The 17,934-nt window shown below is 36.1% G+C and overlaps 1 protein-coding gene across 1 annotated transcript; it reads right to left on the reverse strand.

Moving 5' to 3' along the window:
• LOC137730046 (uncharacterized) lies at positions 1 to 4,686 on the reverse strand. The gene is made up of 3 exons (XM_068469115.1): positions 4,112 to 4,686; positions 3,758 to 3,897; positions 1 to 569 (listed from the first exon to the last, which is right to left on the reverse strand). Exons 1-3 carry the CDS (start codon positions 4,359 to 4,361, stop codon positions 426 to 428), a joined length of 534 nt encoding a protein of 177 aa, XP_068325216.1. The 5' UTR covers positions 4,362 to 4,686; the 3' UTR covers positions 1 to 425.
• Between the last annotated feature and the right edge of the window lie 13,248 nt (positions 4,687 to 17,934).

The raw sequence follows: 17,934 nt of genomic DNA on the forward strand, positions 1-17,934 counted from the left end.
AGGTTCATGGCATTGATACTAAGCTACTCATTCATTGTTTGATAAATACAAAAGAAGGTGAAATTGATTAGCCCAATAAAACGGAACTAAGTTCCCCTTGGGCAATACAGTTTGCAGCTAATTACAACAATTTAAAGGTTTAACCTAATCTGCAAGAGTGGTATACGTACGACCGTGTCCAAGTTCAATGAGTTATGCATGACATCTGAAGATTCTAAACTCTGGAAAAGCTATAGGCCATGGCTAGCTGGCAAGGACGTACAATAGTGGAATCTGTCAGTCTAAAAGAGAAAAGAGAATATGAAGGTATTGGAGAGAGCGAAAGGAGTAGCTGCTTCTGCTTGTTTTTATTGGTGGGAGAGAACGACAGAGAAATCAAGGGTTCTGATGAGATCATAGGGTGGTGGTGCTGCATGCATAATATTTCAAGTTCCAACCTCTGCAATGCTCTGCAAGGCAGGCCTCCACTGCTCCCCAGCACCTCCACCACCATGGTTCTTTCCCACACTTCTGTAGCTTCTGCCGTTGTTAGTGCTTTTGCTGCCACGGTTGATTCCCACACTCTCCATCTGAAGAAATTAATAAGTATTTTAAAACCATGCATCGATATCTTTTGCATACCTAACTAAGGTTGTTTACCAGATTAAGCCTAAGTAGTCATGCATTAACTACACGTCTTCTAAGAAAAATATAACTTAATCATTTGGTTAGGAGTTGAAACTTCTATCAGTTATGATATTGGTAGAGGAAAATGAAATCTCTGAACCACCACCAAATATTTGCTAGAAAAGAAGTGTATCATTTTGCAAATCGTAAAGTGATACCTTTCCACTGTCATCATAAATCTGACATTCCTTGAATAAAGGGGTAAATGCATCCCCATGAACCATTGGAATGGAAGACTTATGGAATGATGACATAAACCATGCCAGTTACTATAAACTTTGCACACAGAAAATTATTTTTGCATACACTTTTAATTCTTCTGCATATCTTATATATTTTTATTCCTTTTTTAAATTTTCTTTGACTTATTCTACTTAAATACTAGAAATAAGCATGAGTATTCATGAAAATAAAATGAATGTACTCGGTGAGTGGATCGTACATAGTGGCCACCATTGCTTATTGTCAAATATGGCAACGCAAAATTCCAACAAATGGATGAGATCCTAACCATGGACGTATGTTAATTATGCAACAACGATTAAAATACATGAAAGAGTTTTACTTTCTTTCACAATTCACTTATGTTTTGCAGCCGTATAATTTTAGATGAACTAAATCAAGTCAATTGCGCAAATATGCAAGGGAAATCACATCAGATGACAAATCTTTCAATGAGTTATAAACATGTTTTTTATTGTCAAACCAAAAGGTAAACAGCTCTTTAACCATTTTCCAAACCAAAATGCTCATGCGTTTGACCTTGTATTTGACCCTATAAATTTAAATTCTCAAACTATTTTTTATCATTTCTATCTAAATATATACGTTCGACTCTTTATTCAACTCAATATACATGAGTATGAATTGGATGGTAGAGTTAGAAAAAATGGGGCCCGAAAGTTCAACAAATAAATATATATGTTCGACTCTTTATTCAACTATATATATATATATATTAATTAGATGGTAGAGTTTGGCAAAATGGGGCCAAAAATGTTTGATAGTTCAGACATTTACCCAATACATAATTAATGGTGGAGCCAGGATTTCATGTGAGGAAGGGTCCTTCACAAATGCAAAAAAATATCACGAATAACAGTTACAAAACTACTAACTAAAACACCATAATAACACATGCATCTATAATATTTTATATTTTCAATAATCATAATTGTCTCTCACAAATTTTCATATTTTGAAACCATTGCATGATAACCTTGTTATCTATACTATTAAATTTAATAAGAAGAAGTGATCAAAAGGTCCAAACTATAACACTTAAGTAAGATGTAAGACAGACGAGAAACAATAAAAAAAAAATTATAGAAAGTAAGATAGATTTTACAAATAGTATTGTTTTTGTTGAATTAATCTGAATTTTATATGAAAATAGGTATGAAATTTCAAGAAATGAGAAGAATAATAGCTTTTTAGTCTTGGACTCTTGCTCCTGGGTTGATTGTGAAAGACCAGAAAAGTTTTTTGTTTTAATTAAAAGTGAACGGGTTTAATGTTAAGAGATTTTTTTTTTTAATCAAAATGTTAAAGGTTATTGATTTTATGTCCAATAAATAAATATTAATTTAGTGTTGGGATTAAGCCTGACAATTCCTGACACGACCCGATAACCCGACACGACATGATACGAAATTAACAGGTGTTCGGGTCGATACGATAAAGAATCGGGTCGTTATCGAGTAACCTGATAAGCACATATTAATTTTATAATTTTATAACCCTAAAAAAATACTATAATAATTTAACAATTTTATACCCCTAAAAACTATAATAATTATATATATATATATATATTAAATTAAATTTAAAAAATTGGTGACCATTGGATCGGCTGAGATTTAATCTCAACCGTCCATTGTGCATTAGGTTGGAGGCTATCCTTCTCTTATCTCTCATTCACTTTGATCTTTCCAATCCATACTTAATCCCACATTGTCTACTTAATCCGCATCTCTCTCGCATCCTCTGTTCACTTCCTTCAACTCAACTCCGGCAGCCACAAGAAAACCACACACAGGCAAGCACACGCTAAAGGTATGAATTTTGTATTTTTGGGTATTCTGTGTTTTTTTCAAAAACTAGTGATTTGGGGTTTTTATTAAAATTAAAACTAATGGCTGGGGATTTTCTGGGTTTGGGGTTTTCTGATTTTGGAGATTCTGGAGTTTCTGGGTTGGGGCATGTTTGTAAACATTCAAAAAATATATTTTTCTTAACGGGTCATAACCAGTCGGGTAAAGTGACCCAACCTGTTAAGGACCCGTTAAGATAACGGGTGTGACACGACAAGACCCGTTAAGATAATAGGTGTTACACAAAAACGACACAAACACGACAAATACGACTCATTTACCAGGCCTACTTGGGATGGAATCAAATATGGGAATTGGAATTTTAAATAGGAGATAGTTTATAATGTGTTTTGTATTATTGACTAATAGGAGAAGGGTTGTAAAGAAGAATAATGAAAGATGTTTATTGGGGAAGGGCTGCAAAAAAATGTGAGGATAGGCCTAGCCCTATCCTATTCTCTTCTTCCCTCCGCACATAACCCCTCACTTTCGGTGGTTGCGGAAACTTATTTGTGCCATGCATACCTGAGTAGAATATTACCGTGACAATCCGTAACTAATTAATAATTATACAATATTATGTATAAGATTTTTTTTCTTCATGTAACAGTTAAAGTACTAATTATTCAATAGTATTTACAAGTTCTCTTTTCATATAACAGTTAAGGGATTCGTCTCCAAATCATGCTTATACTACTGTGGTGCTGCATCTTACCATTTTTAATGGGCACTCCTGAGTGGGGTGAGATTCTTACATATATATATTATCCTAAAGAGATTTTTTAGTGTGCTGGTACACAATTCGGTACAGTAAATATCATCCGAATAACAAAAGACAGTCTACAAAGTACTTGATAATCCGAGTTTCATATCATGGAGTTATCACGTCAATTTTGAATGACCAAATTACCCTAATGAGTTCATATGATTCAACCATGATTGGTGCCAGGATGGTTTAATTATGAATGGTCTTTAGGGTCAAATAATTTTATACTTACCTTGATGGAATTGTTGTTCCCGGACTTCAAATTCTGAACCGCCAAGTCCTTCATTTTCATTTCCACACCAAGCCCACCTCTATCCTTCAGCAACTTTCGCAGCTTCACAGACTTTTTGGCAGCAAACTCCTTCAACACATCTGTGCACATATAACAAAAGAGACCTAATATTTTAAATGTTTAAATTGTCATATGGTGAGTTTCTTCGCTAGAAAAACGTTTATATTGTCATACTGTGAATCGGATGTAACATTTACATAATCTAACGGAAAAGCGTTGTTCTTTAAACAAAGGAAAGCCTAATTGATTAAAACTCGTTGCTGGAAAACTGAAAAACGTAATTAGAAACTTGACCTTCAAAACTGATGAGGCGATAAACCTGTCCAATGAGTAAAGTGTCGTCTGGTCTGAGAAGCTGGAGCTGCTTCACTGGAGCTCCGGTCTCAGACTTCATAGTGCGAGAGTTGACGACAAGAGCCACGTAGTGACCAGGGTTGGAAGTCATGACCTCATGAGCGCCCACAGACCAGTAAATCCTCTCGATCTTGTTGGCCGGGTGCTGAATCACCACCGTCGCTGCCTCCGCCGCCTGACAATTTCCCATGTCAATGGCCGGTGATATATATCGATCTCCTCAAATACTCAAAATATCAACTGGATGGAACACTTTTGGTGAAATTGTGATGGTTTAGCTCTAAAACGAATAGGGTGGTGGATTTTGTTGGTGACAGAGGTGACGTGGAGTTTGGGGTTTTGGGATTCTGGACACCCAGCTGCAGACCCAGCAGTTGCTAATAGTAAATGAAATCTGACTATTTCAAGTTCGCCAAAGCACGTCAAGAATCAAAACTCAGAAGGGATGTGACAAACTGACAAACTGACAAACACAAAGCACCTCGATCTTACGTCCAATACCAAGAAACCTTTAAAACCAAAAAAAAACAAAAAATGGAAGCTGGAAATTTCGGAACCAAAGATTTGGGGTGCAGAGAAATGAGAGGGAGAAGGGTGTTGGGTGCTGCTTATATAATATAAGATTATAGATTATGGTTGAACGCCAAACTGCAAGAAAAGCAAAAATTAATAATATGGGAGCAGACGTGTTAGATCTGCAAAGCCACTTGGTTGGGATCTACAGGGAGGGAGAGAGGGACCATGGGGGCCAAGGGACCCCATTGGATCTTTAACGCCGTGGAGAAAATATGGAAGAATTTGTTTTTCAATTTGATCTAAATTAGAGCATATATTTGGGGTGTGAGTGAGATTGTGACTGATTTCATTGCTTGACCATTCTCCCCAAACATGTCAATGCCCTTACCAAACGAAACAAGTTAGGCTAATCCTTTATTAACAATCTTTTTTGGTCAACGTACCATAATCTTAAAGGTTCAATGTGTTTGGGAGGGTGAAAGAGCAACCAACCACCCTAATGAGGTTGCACCAAACTGCTTGTCCCAACACTATTTGCTCCCACTGCAACATGAAAAACCATGCATGCACCACCTTCCTTCCACCACCAAACTGCATATTTCTCTCGTCTCTCTCAATTGGAGCTCCCTTTATTTAAAAATATAGTTGAGATTAACAGTTTATAACATAACTAATAACTTCATTTAGTGAAAATTACTATATTGCTCCGTTTTAAGTTGTGCATTAACTTAGTAAATAAGGCATTACTCTTCAACGCACTGCATGCGTTTCAAATTTGAACTCTCTCCTCTCCCATTAGAGAAAATGTGTTGGTGAAAATTACAATGTTGTACTTGGTTATTAAGATTATTATAGGATTTTCTTTGGTCATGTTTATTTTTGTGCTTTGTTTGGTCCATGTTCAATATTGGGCTTTATTCGGTATGGCAAATGGGTCCATACTCATTTAGCTTTTTCAATGTTTTTTTTTGGATTGGCAAATGAGTCCATAGCTATTGTGGTCCAACTTATGACTTCCTAAGAGCATATTTAAAAGAGATGTCAAAATGTCCACATAAGTTATAATAGTAATAAAAGACTACACTAATATTCATCAATCGAAATGCCAATTCTTATGTGGCGCTGACATGGATTGGGTGCAAAGAGGTCAAATTTGACAGCAGCTTCAAATATTTTTTTATTAATTTTTTTTTTTATGAGAAACGCTGAAACTGAAGGCAAATGAAGAAGGGTTAAGATCCTCTTCGGATCTTAACAATCCAGATCCCTGCGGATCAACCAGAAAGCAGCAGCCCCTGCTGCAAACTACGTCGTCGCTTCGTTCCCCATCTTCCCAGCTACCAGAGATCCATCAGTTTGACATGAATCTGGGCTTGGGCATCGACTTGGCTCAATGGATCTCAATTCGGCACGGTTTCTAGAGAAGCAGTGGGACATCAACTTGGCTCAATGGGCATCGACTGGACGACGGCCTTCATCGAAGAAACAGTCGGGCATCTCCGAGAGACGTTGTCGACCCCGTTCTGCAAGTTGCGTTTGATTGTATCAGTGTTGGGTTCGAATTGGGTGCGAGGGACTTGCTGGAGAGAAGCCTTTCTTGGTGAGGTTGCATTTGATTTTATCAGCGTCGGGTTCAAATTGGGTGTGAGGGACTTGCTGGAGGGAAGCTTGCAGAGCTTCCGTGGCTGAAGGTGTGAAATGAAGAAATTCGGGGGTTTTGAAAGATGTCAAAATGGGTAATAAAATAATAGTTTAATAAAATAAAAGAAAAAAAATAGTGTAAAATAATATTTAATTTGACATACCAGGTGGAGAGCAAAATTTTGAAAGATGTCAAAATGCCACATAGGCTGTCAAATTCAAATTTTATGTTTAAATTTGACATCTCCTTTGGAGATGCTTTAATGCTTTAAAAACTCAAACTTTTTTGGCGCAATTTTGTGTTCAATTTTTTCTTTATATACAAATGGTTCCTGATATTGACTTAATTCATCATTTTGGTCTCTAACATTCTAAATCAATAAATTTAGTCCCTAACATTCGGTGCCACACATCAATGTGGTCTTTTTGGCAATAATCCGTTAAATCCTCCGTTAAAAATGCACGTGCTGTCTCACGTGACCCTTTAAGAGAGGGCATTTTCGTCCAATCACCTCACTTGTTGAATTTGGCAGCAAACATTTGTTGATTCACGTGCTGACTCGACTTTTTCCCTTTCTTGCTGAATTCCGCAACAAACATTTGTGATTGTTTCCTTTCGAAAAGTTAAAATGAGGCATTTTTCCCACTTAAAAAAATGCCCAGTCATTTTAGTAAATGGTTTTGTGCAAAATGCTGATAGCATATGATTCCAAAAGAAATATACCATTCCCAAATGACATATGTTCAAACACATAAGAAACAAAATCTATTAATTTGCATATTTTGTCAATAGCATATCGTTCCAAAAGAAATAACCATTGTTCATAACAGTATACCCATTCAATTCCAAAAGCATTAAACAACAATAACATCTCATGTTTTCGAATGCAAAAACAGAAAACCTTAAATATTTAGATAGTTATCAAAGACTTTAGGTTAAAGTACAAAAAACTACCTCAACTATTGGTGTCACGACACTTTCATACCTCATCTTTTACAATTGACAATGTCACACCTCATATTTGTGCCAATGTCAGACCTCTGTCAGTTTTTCTGTTAATTTCTCTATTAAATGCTGACGTGGCCAGAGACGAGACCCACTCACTAATCTAACTGGATTAAAAAAAAATTAAAAATTAAAAACTAAAAAAAATAAAAAATGGCCTAAGGGATCAGGCCTTCCCTTTCCTCCACCCGCCCTTTTTCTGCTTCTCTTCAACATCCATCAAACCTTTCCCCATCCCCCAACCTTCCTCCACCACCCTCTCTCTATCCTTTCGCTCTGGGCAACCTGCAACGTGCAACCCCTAACCTTCCTCATTGTCGAAGCTCGAGCAGCTTCACACCTCAGCGCGAATCGATTGGAAGGTGAAATCCCAACCCAAATCGGCAACCTCACTAGGTTGAAATGGCTGGTTCTTTATGACAACCAGCTCAACAAGCTCGACAATAACCAGATCTCCGGTTCGATACCGGCGGAGTTCGGAAACTTGTCGAATCTTTCTCTTATCTTCTTGTGGCAGAACAAGCTCGAAGGAAACGTTCCGCCATCAATTTCCAAATGTGTGAATCTCGAGGCCATTGATTTGTCGCATAACGGCTTGACGGGGCCGACTCCCGAAGGGCTCTTCAATCTCCAGAATCTCACAAAATTGCTGCTGCTATCTAACAACTTCTCCGCTGAAATTCCGCCGGAGATCAGAAATTGCTCGTCGCTAATTCGGTGTCGGGCCAGCAGCAACAAACTCGCGGGAGGGATTCCACCCCAAAAAGAGAGGGCGGTGGAGGAAGGTTGGGGGACGGAGAAAAGTTTTGGTGGCTGTCGAAGAGAAGAAGGAAAAGGGTTGGTGCGGGTGAAGTAAAGGGAAGCCAGATCCGTAGGCTATTTTTTATTTTTTTTTAGTTTTTTAATTTTTAAAATTTTGAATATTTAATTATTAAAAATATATTTTATTATTTTTTAGTCCAATTGGATTAGTGAGTAGGTCCCGTCTCTGGCCACGTCAGCATTTAACTGACAAATTAACGGCAGGCTAACGGAAGGTATAACATTAGCACAATTTCGTAAGATGAGGTATGACATTGTCAATTTCAAAAGATGAGGTATGAAATTGTCGTGACACCAATAGTTGAGATAGTTTTTTGTACTTTACCTAAGACTTTAAAAACACAACTAAGCTGCCAAATTTTCACCAAATCCTTCAAGGCTTGCATGGCTTTCCTCTCTTTGCACCAAATCCTTGGGTTGACTGAACATGTTAAATTGGTGGAATGGTGGGTTGTGAGCTTGAAACCATGCCTCTTTCTTTGCATGTACCTTTTCCCATGGCTCTTCCTCTAACCACTCTGCTGCCCCTTCCTACATACATACTCAAGATATTAATACATAACTTCACATTAAAAAAATTGAAAATAAAAATGAATTAGGCCACACCTTCTGCATCTTCCACATGCCTTATTACAATTTAAAAAAATACAAAGATTTCTACTCTTCAAACTTCACACATATATGTCTTGTTTGAGTTGATGTAGGCTTGTTGTTAGTAGATTGAGTTACTCCTTGAGTGGATTGACTAGTAGATGCTTGATTTTGTTGCTTTCCACATATCTTGGAAGTATGGCCTTCTTGTCCACATGACCTACATGCATATGGCTTGGTATAAATCCATCTTTTCAACTTCTTCCCTTCATGACTTGTAACTGGGGGCTCTTCACCAGGATGTTTAGACCTTTTTTCTTTGGTCTTCCAGTTTGCTTCTTGTAAATGGGAGGATCAATTTTGGTGGTCTCATTACTAGGCTTGTCCCATTGATCTTGGCCAGGCAATGGTGAAATAACTGATGCATAAGCCCTTAGGTATGTTGCTTGCTTGTAACAATCAACAACATACAAGGTAACATCTTGTCCCTTCCTCAAAATACAGGCAATAGCATGAGGACATGGGATTCCACAAAGATCCTATCTCCTGCAAGAACAAGTTTTAGCACCCAAGTCAACTGCAGCCTCTCTTCCATAATGGTGTGAAACTTGATATTTCATATCTCCAACTAGATATGAAATGCAATGCCCACTCTTGAATTTTTCAATAATTTTCTCAATTCTTGGCCCCACAAAACCTTTCCATTTCAAGGCATCAACTCTTCTATTTGCCATCCTCACTGTCAGGTTCTTTCTCCAAGGACGAAAGATAAAATGCTTCGCGGGGAACTCGTTTCATGTCTTTCATTGGGGGAACGGGCCTGGGTGCTCTAGTTGGAGCGGGATTTGCAACATTGTCAAAATTGGCTTGTCCCTTGCCTTGACAATTTATGCATTGAAAGCCTCACACAAGTTGTTAAGCAAGATGTCACATTTGTAACATGTCCTAAAATGTGACCTACTCCAATTATATGCTAGTTTAGCATGTAACCAGTCCCCAAGCATCTTTATTTTCTTGTTGCAGGTTATCCACAATGTTAGGGATTAAATTTATTGATTTCAAATGTCAGGGACTAAAATGATGAGTTAAGCCAATGTTAGGGACCATTTATGATAAAAATCCACAAATATATATATACACCAAAATAAAGAGAAATAAATTAATTTTGAACTCATCATTTACGAGATTTGGATTTAAAGCATAGCAAATAAAAGTTATATCATTATAAACATGGTATACAAATTATAAATTAGCTAAAACATCTATCCTAACCAATACCAATCATATATCAATTTGTACAATTGAAATATGATTATTTTTTCCGCAATTTCTAATTAAGAAGTCAGACATGCATATTAGAACATCTATCCTAACCAATAAGCAATAATAGGAAGAGGCTCAAGATTATTTATACTAGTAGGCAATGTTTTTGGTCTCCCACGTTGAATTCATACTTTGTGCAATGCATACAAATAAAAAGTGGATGACATAGGGTTGGTTTGGGATTGTGGTGATTATATTAAAAGGAGCTTATTAAAAAAATCTAGATTATTAAATGTGTTCAGTAAAACATACAAAAAGTGTTTTTTTTTTTAAACTGTTGTCAATGGCAGTAGAAAAGCATAGAAAAAACTGAAGTAGAGTCTACCATGTTTCTATAAAAAGTGTTTTTTTTCAAGGTAAAGTAATTAGTGCTCATTTAATGATATTTTCAAATGACAAGTATATCATCACATGTTTTACAAAATTACAATCTTTGCTGTTACATTTTTGTCTTTGACAATTATTATATCACATTAAATATTATATCATTTTTAGTCATTTAATATATTCAAAGCAATTTATATAAAAATTTACTAAGCACTCAGACACTGCTTTTTTTTTAATTAAAAACCCTTTTATATAAAAAAAAAAGTTTACCAAACACTTAACAACTTTATTTTACAGCTGTTTATTCTCATAACAAATTAGAAACTGTTTTTTTTTTTTAAGCACAACAATACCAAATTAGCCCATCGTTATTATTATTAATTAATAAAATTGACGGAATGCAACAACGCCAGTTGCATCATTAAATTTAAAATAAACGATAATGAATTAATATATTGTTCCTTTTACAATTGTGATGCAAATTATGTTACCTTATATTGTAATTAGGCCTAATTGGAGTAATAGTCTCCATGGTGATAGGGTAGTTGGAAGATAGCCCCTGTAGTAAAAAAACTAGGATTTAAGCCCATGTGGTAAAGTCTGTTAGGATTTACGAACTAAATTAAAAATTCTGTCAAGTTTCTGTTAATTATTAGCATATGAGCCGCACATATTAGGCTAAAACAAAACTCTCCATACACATATTAGGCTAAAACGGACCTCTCCATTAATTGTTAATGCGTGGGGCTAGCTCACGTGCTAATAATTAACAGAAAGTTGACGAAATTTTCAATTTTCGGCATAAATCCTAACAAAATTTACCACATGGGCTTAAATTCTAGTTTTTTTACCACATGGGTTATCTTCCAACTACACTATCATCACAGGGACTATTAATCCAATTAAGCCTTGTGATTATGTTTCACGTCATTAATAACACTTGGCCTAAAACGGCAATCTTATTATTTGTACTTCACCATCTTCCTTTAGCAACAAAAAACAAAAACAAAAAAAAACAAAAAACAAAAAAAAAAAAAACTAAATAAATAAAAGAACAACTCATTTATAAAAGATGGCAAGTTCCAACAATTTTCAAACTTTTTGCTGCAATCTTGATTTTAATTTGTAGTTGTGAGATGGTGCCATGGTGGTTTTGTGAGGACAAGCAATAATAGGTATCACACTTCATCCATGCAAAAACAGAACTGCAGCGAAGTGTGGAAAAGAAATATATGATGATACTAAATTGTTGGCATGTCAATGACACCCACCATTATTGCATTCAACTTGTAAGAATGGATCAATATCGTTACCATGTATTAGCGTTTGACGTTCTTTCAACACCTCTTTCCAAACTAGCCAAGTCCGAGGCTTTGGTAAAGAGTGCGCAAATTTGGGTGAATTGTGTTGAATTTTCACACTATAACTTGCCATCTTCAACTCCTTCTCTAAAAGCATAATTAGTGTTATCTATCTACTCTCTCTATATCAAAATGTAGTTCCGAATGAAATAAAATAGTGTTCCAACATAAATTTTGACCAACCAGACAGAATACCTTACAATAAAAAACTTTGAAACCAACTGTATTGACTAATCAAACGTGCTAGTCAACCAAGTACAGATTATTAGGTGCTCACAAGTATATAAACCAAGCAAACTTATAATGCTAAAACAATGCAGTGTGATCTTCAGTTATGTTTTAGCCTGAATTCTTGAGTTATGTTTACTTGGTTAACAAAGTGTCAATACTAGCAAACCCTACAATGTTTACCTCTAACAATGGTTATTTGGTCATAAAGGAGCTTTGTAAAGTATTGAACACAAGGAAGCTTTTGGCCAGAAAAACCCACCTCTGGGATAAGAAACTGGGGACTCTCCACTGAGTCCAATCCACTAGTTTAAACAAAGATTCATACAAAGACCACACAAGTTCAATTCCTAAATCCCTATCTACATAGCAGTTTTACCTTTGTGCAACCTTGCCTTACACCAAATGGACTCATTCAGTCTTCACGAAGTGGCAGCTCTTCTTGAGCTCATCACCTTGTCGCACCGAGATCAGCACGATCAATGATATGATAATGATTTTATGATATGCTTATAAAATCTAAATTCAAATGACCAGTTAGATTCTCCAGTCAAACAGTTGAAGGAAGATCTAACTTGAATCCAAAAGCTTGGTCTATGAAGGATATGAAACTTAAGGTATAGACCATAACTTAATGTAAAACCATGAAAACAATGCAACCCTAATATGCAGTGATTGGGTGTTTGTGCATGAGATGGTTTTGTGGCTAGGGTTTCAATTTGGAAGCTTAAGAGCTAGTTATAGGCTAAATGCACTCTTTCTCTTGAAATGTAAATAGCTTAGTTGAATACCAAATGAAACCTTGGTACCTCTTTTAATGGAAGAGTTTGATGTTTCAGACAAGAGGAACCAGAGAACACGTGTCACAAACCAAAGAAACCTTTTCAAATCAAGGGTGAGAGATCCATGCACGGAAAAATGTGTTAGATGGCCCATGTGGGCTGTCTTAATTTACGTGTCTAGACAACTGGACAACAGAAGGAATTTCTGACTAGACAACTACACTAAACAAAAGGAATCTGGAAAAATAAGCTTGATATGCATATGCAAATGTATAGTTCAAACCTTTTGCATTGAAGAAGGCTAGTGCTTTGACAAGTTCAATCCCAATAGTAATCCCAGATCAACATTGTACTCTAACTCTAAATTATGAGCATGTGTGGTAGCATTTACAAATTTTGACAAGGGAAGTCAAACAATAAACCTAGTACTTAACAATCTCCCCAATTGGCATTGCTTGACAAAATAACCCCAAACCTATAACTAAATTCACACTTCACCACACCCAAGAAATCATGCAGTGACAAGAGAAGAGCAAGTAACAACTCCTGCAACAAACATACATTTCTCGACAAGAGACAAGTGAAATTCATCATGGATTATTATAACATAAGCTCATCTTAAAAATGACACCATTGCATGAACAACACAGGTTATTCCAGTCTTACATTTAAAACACTTATATTTTTTTTTCTCCCGCATTTTTTCATGGTAAGACAAAGGAAGAACAATGAAGGAATAAACAATGAAGCATAACAAGAACAAAGAAGGGTCAATGCATCTAGGAAAACCAAAACAGTTGTTGTGCTCTTTTCAAGTGCAAAAATAAGGATAGTATAATGGCATAAGTAAGGATGTCGAACCACATGGACTAATTAAACCTCTACAAATTACTAGTTTTATGTGAACCCTAACTAAACAATGAAAATGCAAACTGAATTTAGATTTTTCAATTGAAAACTAAAATAACTTAAAAATGCAAGAAAGATAAAAAATAAATGATAGGTCTATTCAGAAATAATGGGAATGGAACTAGGGATACCGATTTCACCGTTACAAGCCAATTCCATGAAAATTAAGTCAAAACGCATTTAACTTTCCAATCTGCAACTAGGGTTCGTTTTACTCATTTATGATCATCCATTTGATGTGTGGTTATGATCAAGTACTCCTAATCTGCAACCTAGTTGTGATGTTCAACTTAGATTACCAAATAAGAATCCATCAAGACCTCGAAAACTTCCAAGAATCAAAGAAATCACATGGCAGGATGCATGCATAGCAGTTTCTTCATTCATTCACATGTCTACCAAAATTAAGCATGATGTGTACTATAACCTTGATCATATAATCTATAAGAAACCATAATGGTGATCAAACATTAAGATAAACAAACAAATTAAACTATAAAATCAGTGAATGAAACAAGAAAACAGATTGATGAATCGAATACTTTAACTTAATAACATAGAATAGTTTTGCAAGGCTACATCGAAATCCCCAGCTATGAACTTAATTACACAACATGATTACAGAATATATAAATATGAAGAACAACATGAGTTGAATTAAATTCATAGAAGAAACCCCCTTGAAGCAATTCTGATGTTGAACTTCTCCAAGAACAGCGTTGCGGCGTGGTTTATTCTGTGGCAGCGGATGGTTAAGGGAAATAGGGTTTTGTTTCTGGAAGAAAGGCCAAAGAAAGAGAAGAGAGAGAGCTCTGGGCAACCCCAAGGGGGCTTGAAAAAGTGATCTGAAACCCTAGTATTTATAGGCTAAATGAGGTTGTAGCTGATTGCAAGGTGATCTCAACCATTAAGCCAAAGTTTTGAACGTTTTTCCTTATTTGGCTCCTCCAAATCAGGCTCGATATTCCAATTCCTTTCCCATTTTGCTTCTGGTCTTCTAACAAGCCAAATTTGTCTTGGATTCTTTATTTGGGCTTTAAAACAGGTCACTAAACTTTTTTCCACGTTTGAATAAGGGTCAACCCCAAAAATGGCATGTGTTAGTGTACATGTAACTGCACACTAACACAAAATAAGGTAAAATGCAACCAATTTAACTCAAAAACATCACAAAGAGGCTAGAAATGGATGGTATAAATGCATGAAATATATGAGTTATCAAATACCCCCAAACCTGGTTTTTTCTATTCCTCGAGCAAAACTATAACTAAAAACGCACAAAAATAATAAAATATAACTATACCAGTTTTGCTGGCTAAACCATTGCACTGAGCATGTGCAACAAGCCTCTAAACCTCTAGGTGTCCCTAGTCGGAGGAGTTGTGTCTCCTGAGGGTTTACAGTGATGATGCCCACAAACATCTACAGACTCTGCAAACAAATTAGTTAAAGCATACTTGAAACAAACTCACCCCACTAACAGCCATTTAGTGATGACAATAAGTGGGAGGAAATTCTAAAACAATTGTAACCCTTTGGGCAGCCTTTATGCCCATTACTCTCACTTAATTTTTCATTTCCTCTGATATTTGAATAGGTGTTAGCTGGCTTGTTCTTGGCTGCATCAGTTTTGGCTGTTAGTTTTATGGGATTTATTGCTTTCAATGCTTTCTTGTTAGTTACAAACTGCTCAGCCTCCTGGGAACCTTTCAGTGTTAGAACGACCATAACGTTTTCTAGAAAAATGATATTAACAATCCGCGAAATGTTCCAGAAAATAGACATCCGTAGCTTTCCAAGCATATAAGGCTCATTCTCTAATTCATTCTGAGCTGTCCGCAACTTGCTTCCAAAGTCAGCTGACCTGCACAGGAAGTTTTGACGAATTTATTACTTAAAATTCCACTTGTGTTATTTTTCTTTTCTTTACTTGACAAATCCTACAAAATACAAAAACAAAGTAAATAACTCAAAAATATAAGGAACTAACTAAGAAAAGACAAGTGAATTTGATATAAAATATATATAAATATGAGCTTATCAACGAGATTCAAGATAAAACCAAACTAAGAGTAGCAAGATTAATTACAACAAAATCCAAAAGGAAATGGAGTTTCAACTTTAACAACCACTGTTTAAGATTTAACAAAATGGAACTCTCCTATAACTCTTGCTCTCAAATAAACTAAAAATCCCTACAAGAATTCCCTCATAATCCTAAAACTCCTTCAATTGTGACGAGTCATCTGAGCCGACAGGAGATCCAACAATAATAACATCTTCAATAGGGGCATCTCCAAGGCCTGTACCACTACCAAAATCTTCTGCATCTTCATCTTCATCAGATGAATAAGTAAATCTGATGTGTTTGCCCTTCGAGGTAGAAGTGGAAGAGACATGCTGATGAACATTGATGGTCACACATTTTCCTTTAGCAGCATAGATTGCTTAGCAGCAATGGCACTTGAATGCCCGGATGATAAAGCTAAGACACAGAAGATGGATCCACGGGACGTTGAGGGGCAAGTTTTGTAGGTTGCAGAGATGGCTCGAGGACAAACAATGGAGGATTCATGGATGTTTGACTCATAGATAGTGTGGAGAACGAATGACTGACAAGTGGTGAAGACACTAATTGACTGACCAAGGACTTAAAATAAAAAAAAATTGTTTTCTAAGGGAGTTGATTTCGAACTCAAGATATATTATTTTCTATCTTGGAAAGCATTTAGTGGATGGACTGGTCTAGGATCACCCTAAGCAACAACACACATTACATTGCCCAGGTTCATCATATTTATGTCAAGATCCTTAGTGGTTCTAGGACACAAATCATCCAGGACACTTTTGAACACTAGCACGCTCACATAACTGAGTGATTAGACAAGGATGAATAGTAGAGCCCCTCTGTTGAGTTCCAGAGTGTTTAGACTTAGACAAAATTGACTTGAAAATCAGAAAACCAAAAGGCACATCACAACAACACTATGGCTGACTCAAGGGTAGGGTTGCCATTGTTTGACCTTAGTCTGATCAGTGCAATAAAACAAGATTGTGACAAATGATTCCTTATAGGCTTAGTACCTAGTGTCGGAGTAAGGTGGTACTCCAATTATCGCACTGAAACTCTTTATAGATACTAATTTTGGGAAGTGATATCTCTCGGAATCAACGTTATCTAGGGGGCTTCGAGCTCTGTCTTGGGCCTACAAACTTACTCGTGTTTCGCCTGAATACTCCATACTCCGAAGTAAGCTTACTTCAGAAAGATTGGAGGATTATACTATGTTTCACAATGTGGAACCAAGTGATGAGAAATTTGAAGTATTCTACTCTATCAGGCTTAAAGATCTAAGTAGGACTACTTAATCAAATACGATCAACATGCAAAAGATCAATTCGTTCAAAGAAAAGGTGCAAGAACCCAAGTCCATGACTTGGGCACATTTTCAAATTATAGAAGAAACAGGCCCCTTCCAGGCCAATTAAATCGTCTTAGAATTAAATGTAAAACTACATCTCAGAACTAGTCCCGACATCGATGACATTACCTTATCTGCAGCAGACAGAATTCCACCGGGAGCCTTGGATCGGTAGGAGTGGCTTCATCCAGTGTTGCCTCGAAGTCGAAACCTGACTCAACTTCTTCAAACACCTCTAGCTCCGCGACCTCCCCTATATATATGTATGTATGTATGTATGTATGTATGTATGTATCAAACTCAGGCTGTTTGATTCCTATATAAGTATCACACTCACTAAAACTGCTATGAAGGCTTACAAGTAGAGAGAAATATTTAGATAGTACATATTCTTTAAGAGAAAAGCTTAACTCCTTAAGATTGAGGAGGAGTTCCTCATCAATTTACTTCATGTTCTATTCAGCAAACTTTTTATTTATAATCAAAACTGTTATGTTATAAATATCTTTTCTACAAAAAATAAAAAATTAAAATCAAGACCGTTTATTTAATTGAGTTACAAGTTAATTATGAATCACATGACACATACAAATCCTGATAATATTAAACTTCAAATTCAATATCTAAAATAAAAGAACACCTCAATTTTAAGTCAGTTAGAAGATGACAGATTGACGGTTGATGATGAACACTTTTACCACTGAAAGACTGCCTTGGCTTAATCATAAAGCACGGTGATAAAATATCTTCATTTTTATTCATCACGAGACAAGTCATTTTCCTACAAGACGTGCCAAACTTTGTAACACTTATTAATTGGCGACCCAATCGACCT

The sequence above is a fragment of the Pyrus communis genome, chromosome 1 (assembly GCF_963583255.1).
Source record: "Pyrus communis chromosome 1, drPyrComm1.1, whole genome shotgun sequence".
In the NCBI taxonomy this organism is placed as follows: domain Eukaryota; kingdom Viridiplantae; phylum Streptophyta; class Magnoliopsida; order Rosales; family Rosaceae; genus Pyrus; species Pyrus communis.

Bases quoted from the DNA above. Each gene is read 5' to 3' on its own strand.
- LOC137730046 (XM_068469115.1), bottom strand. From the start codon at position 4,361: ATGGGAAATTGTCAGGCGGCGGAGGCAGCGACGGTGGTGATTCAGCAC. The intron at 3,898-4,111 runs GTCAAGTTTCTA...ATATGTGCACAG, and splicing joins TCGCCTCATCAGTTTTGAAG to ATGTGTTGAAGGAGTTTGCT. The intron at 570-3,757 runs GTAAGTATAAAA...TAATTTCTTCAG, and splicing joins GGAACAACAATTCCATCAAG to ATGGAGAGTGTGGGAATCAA.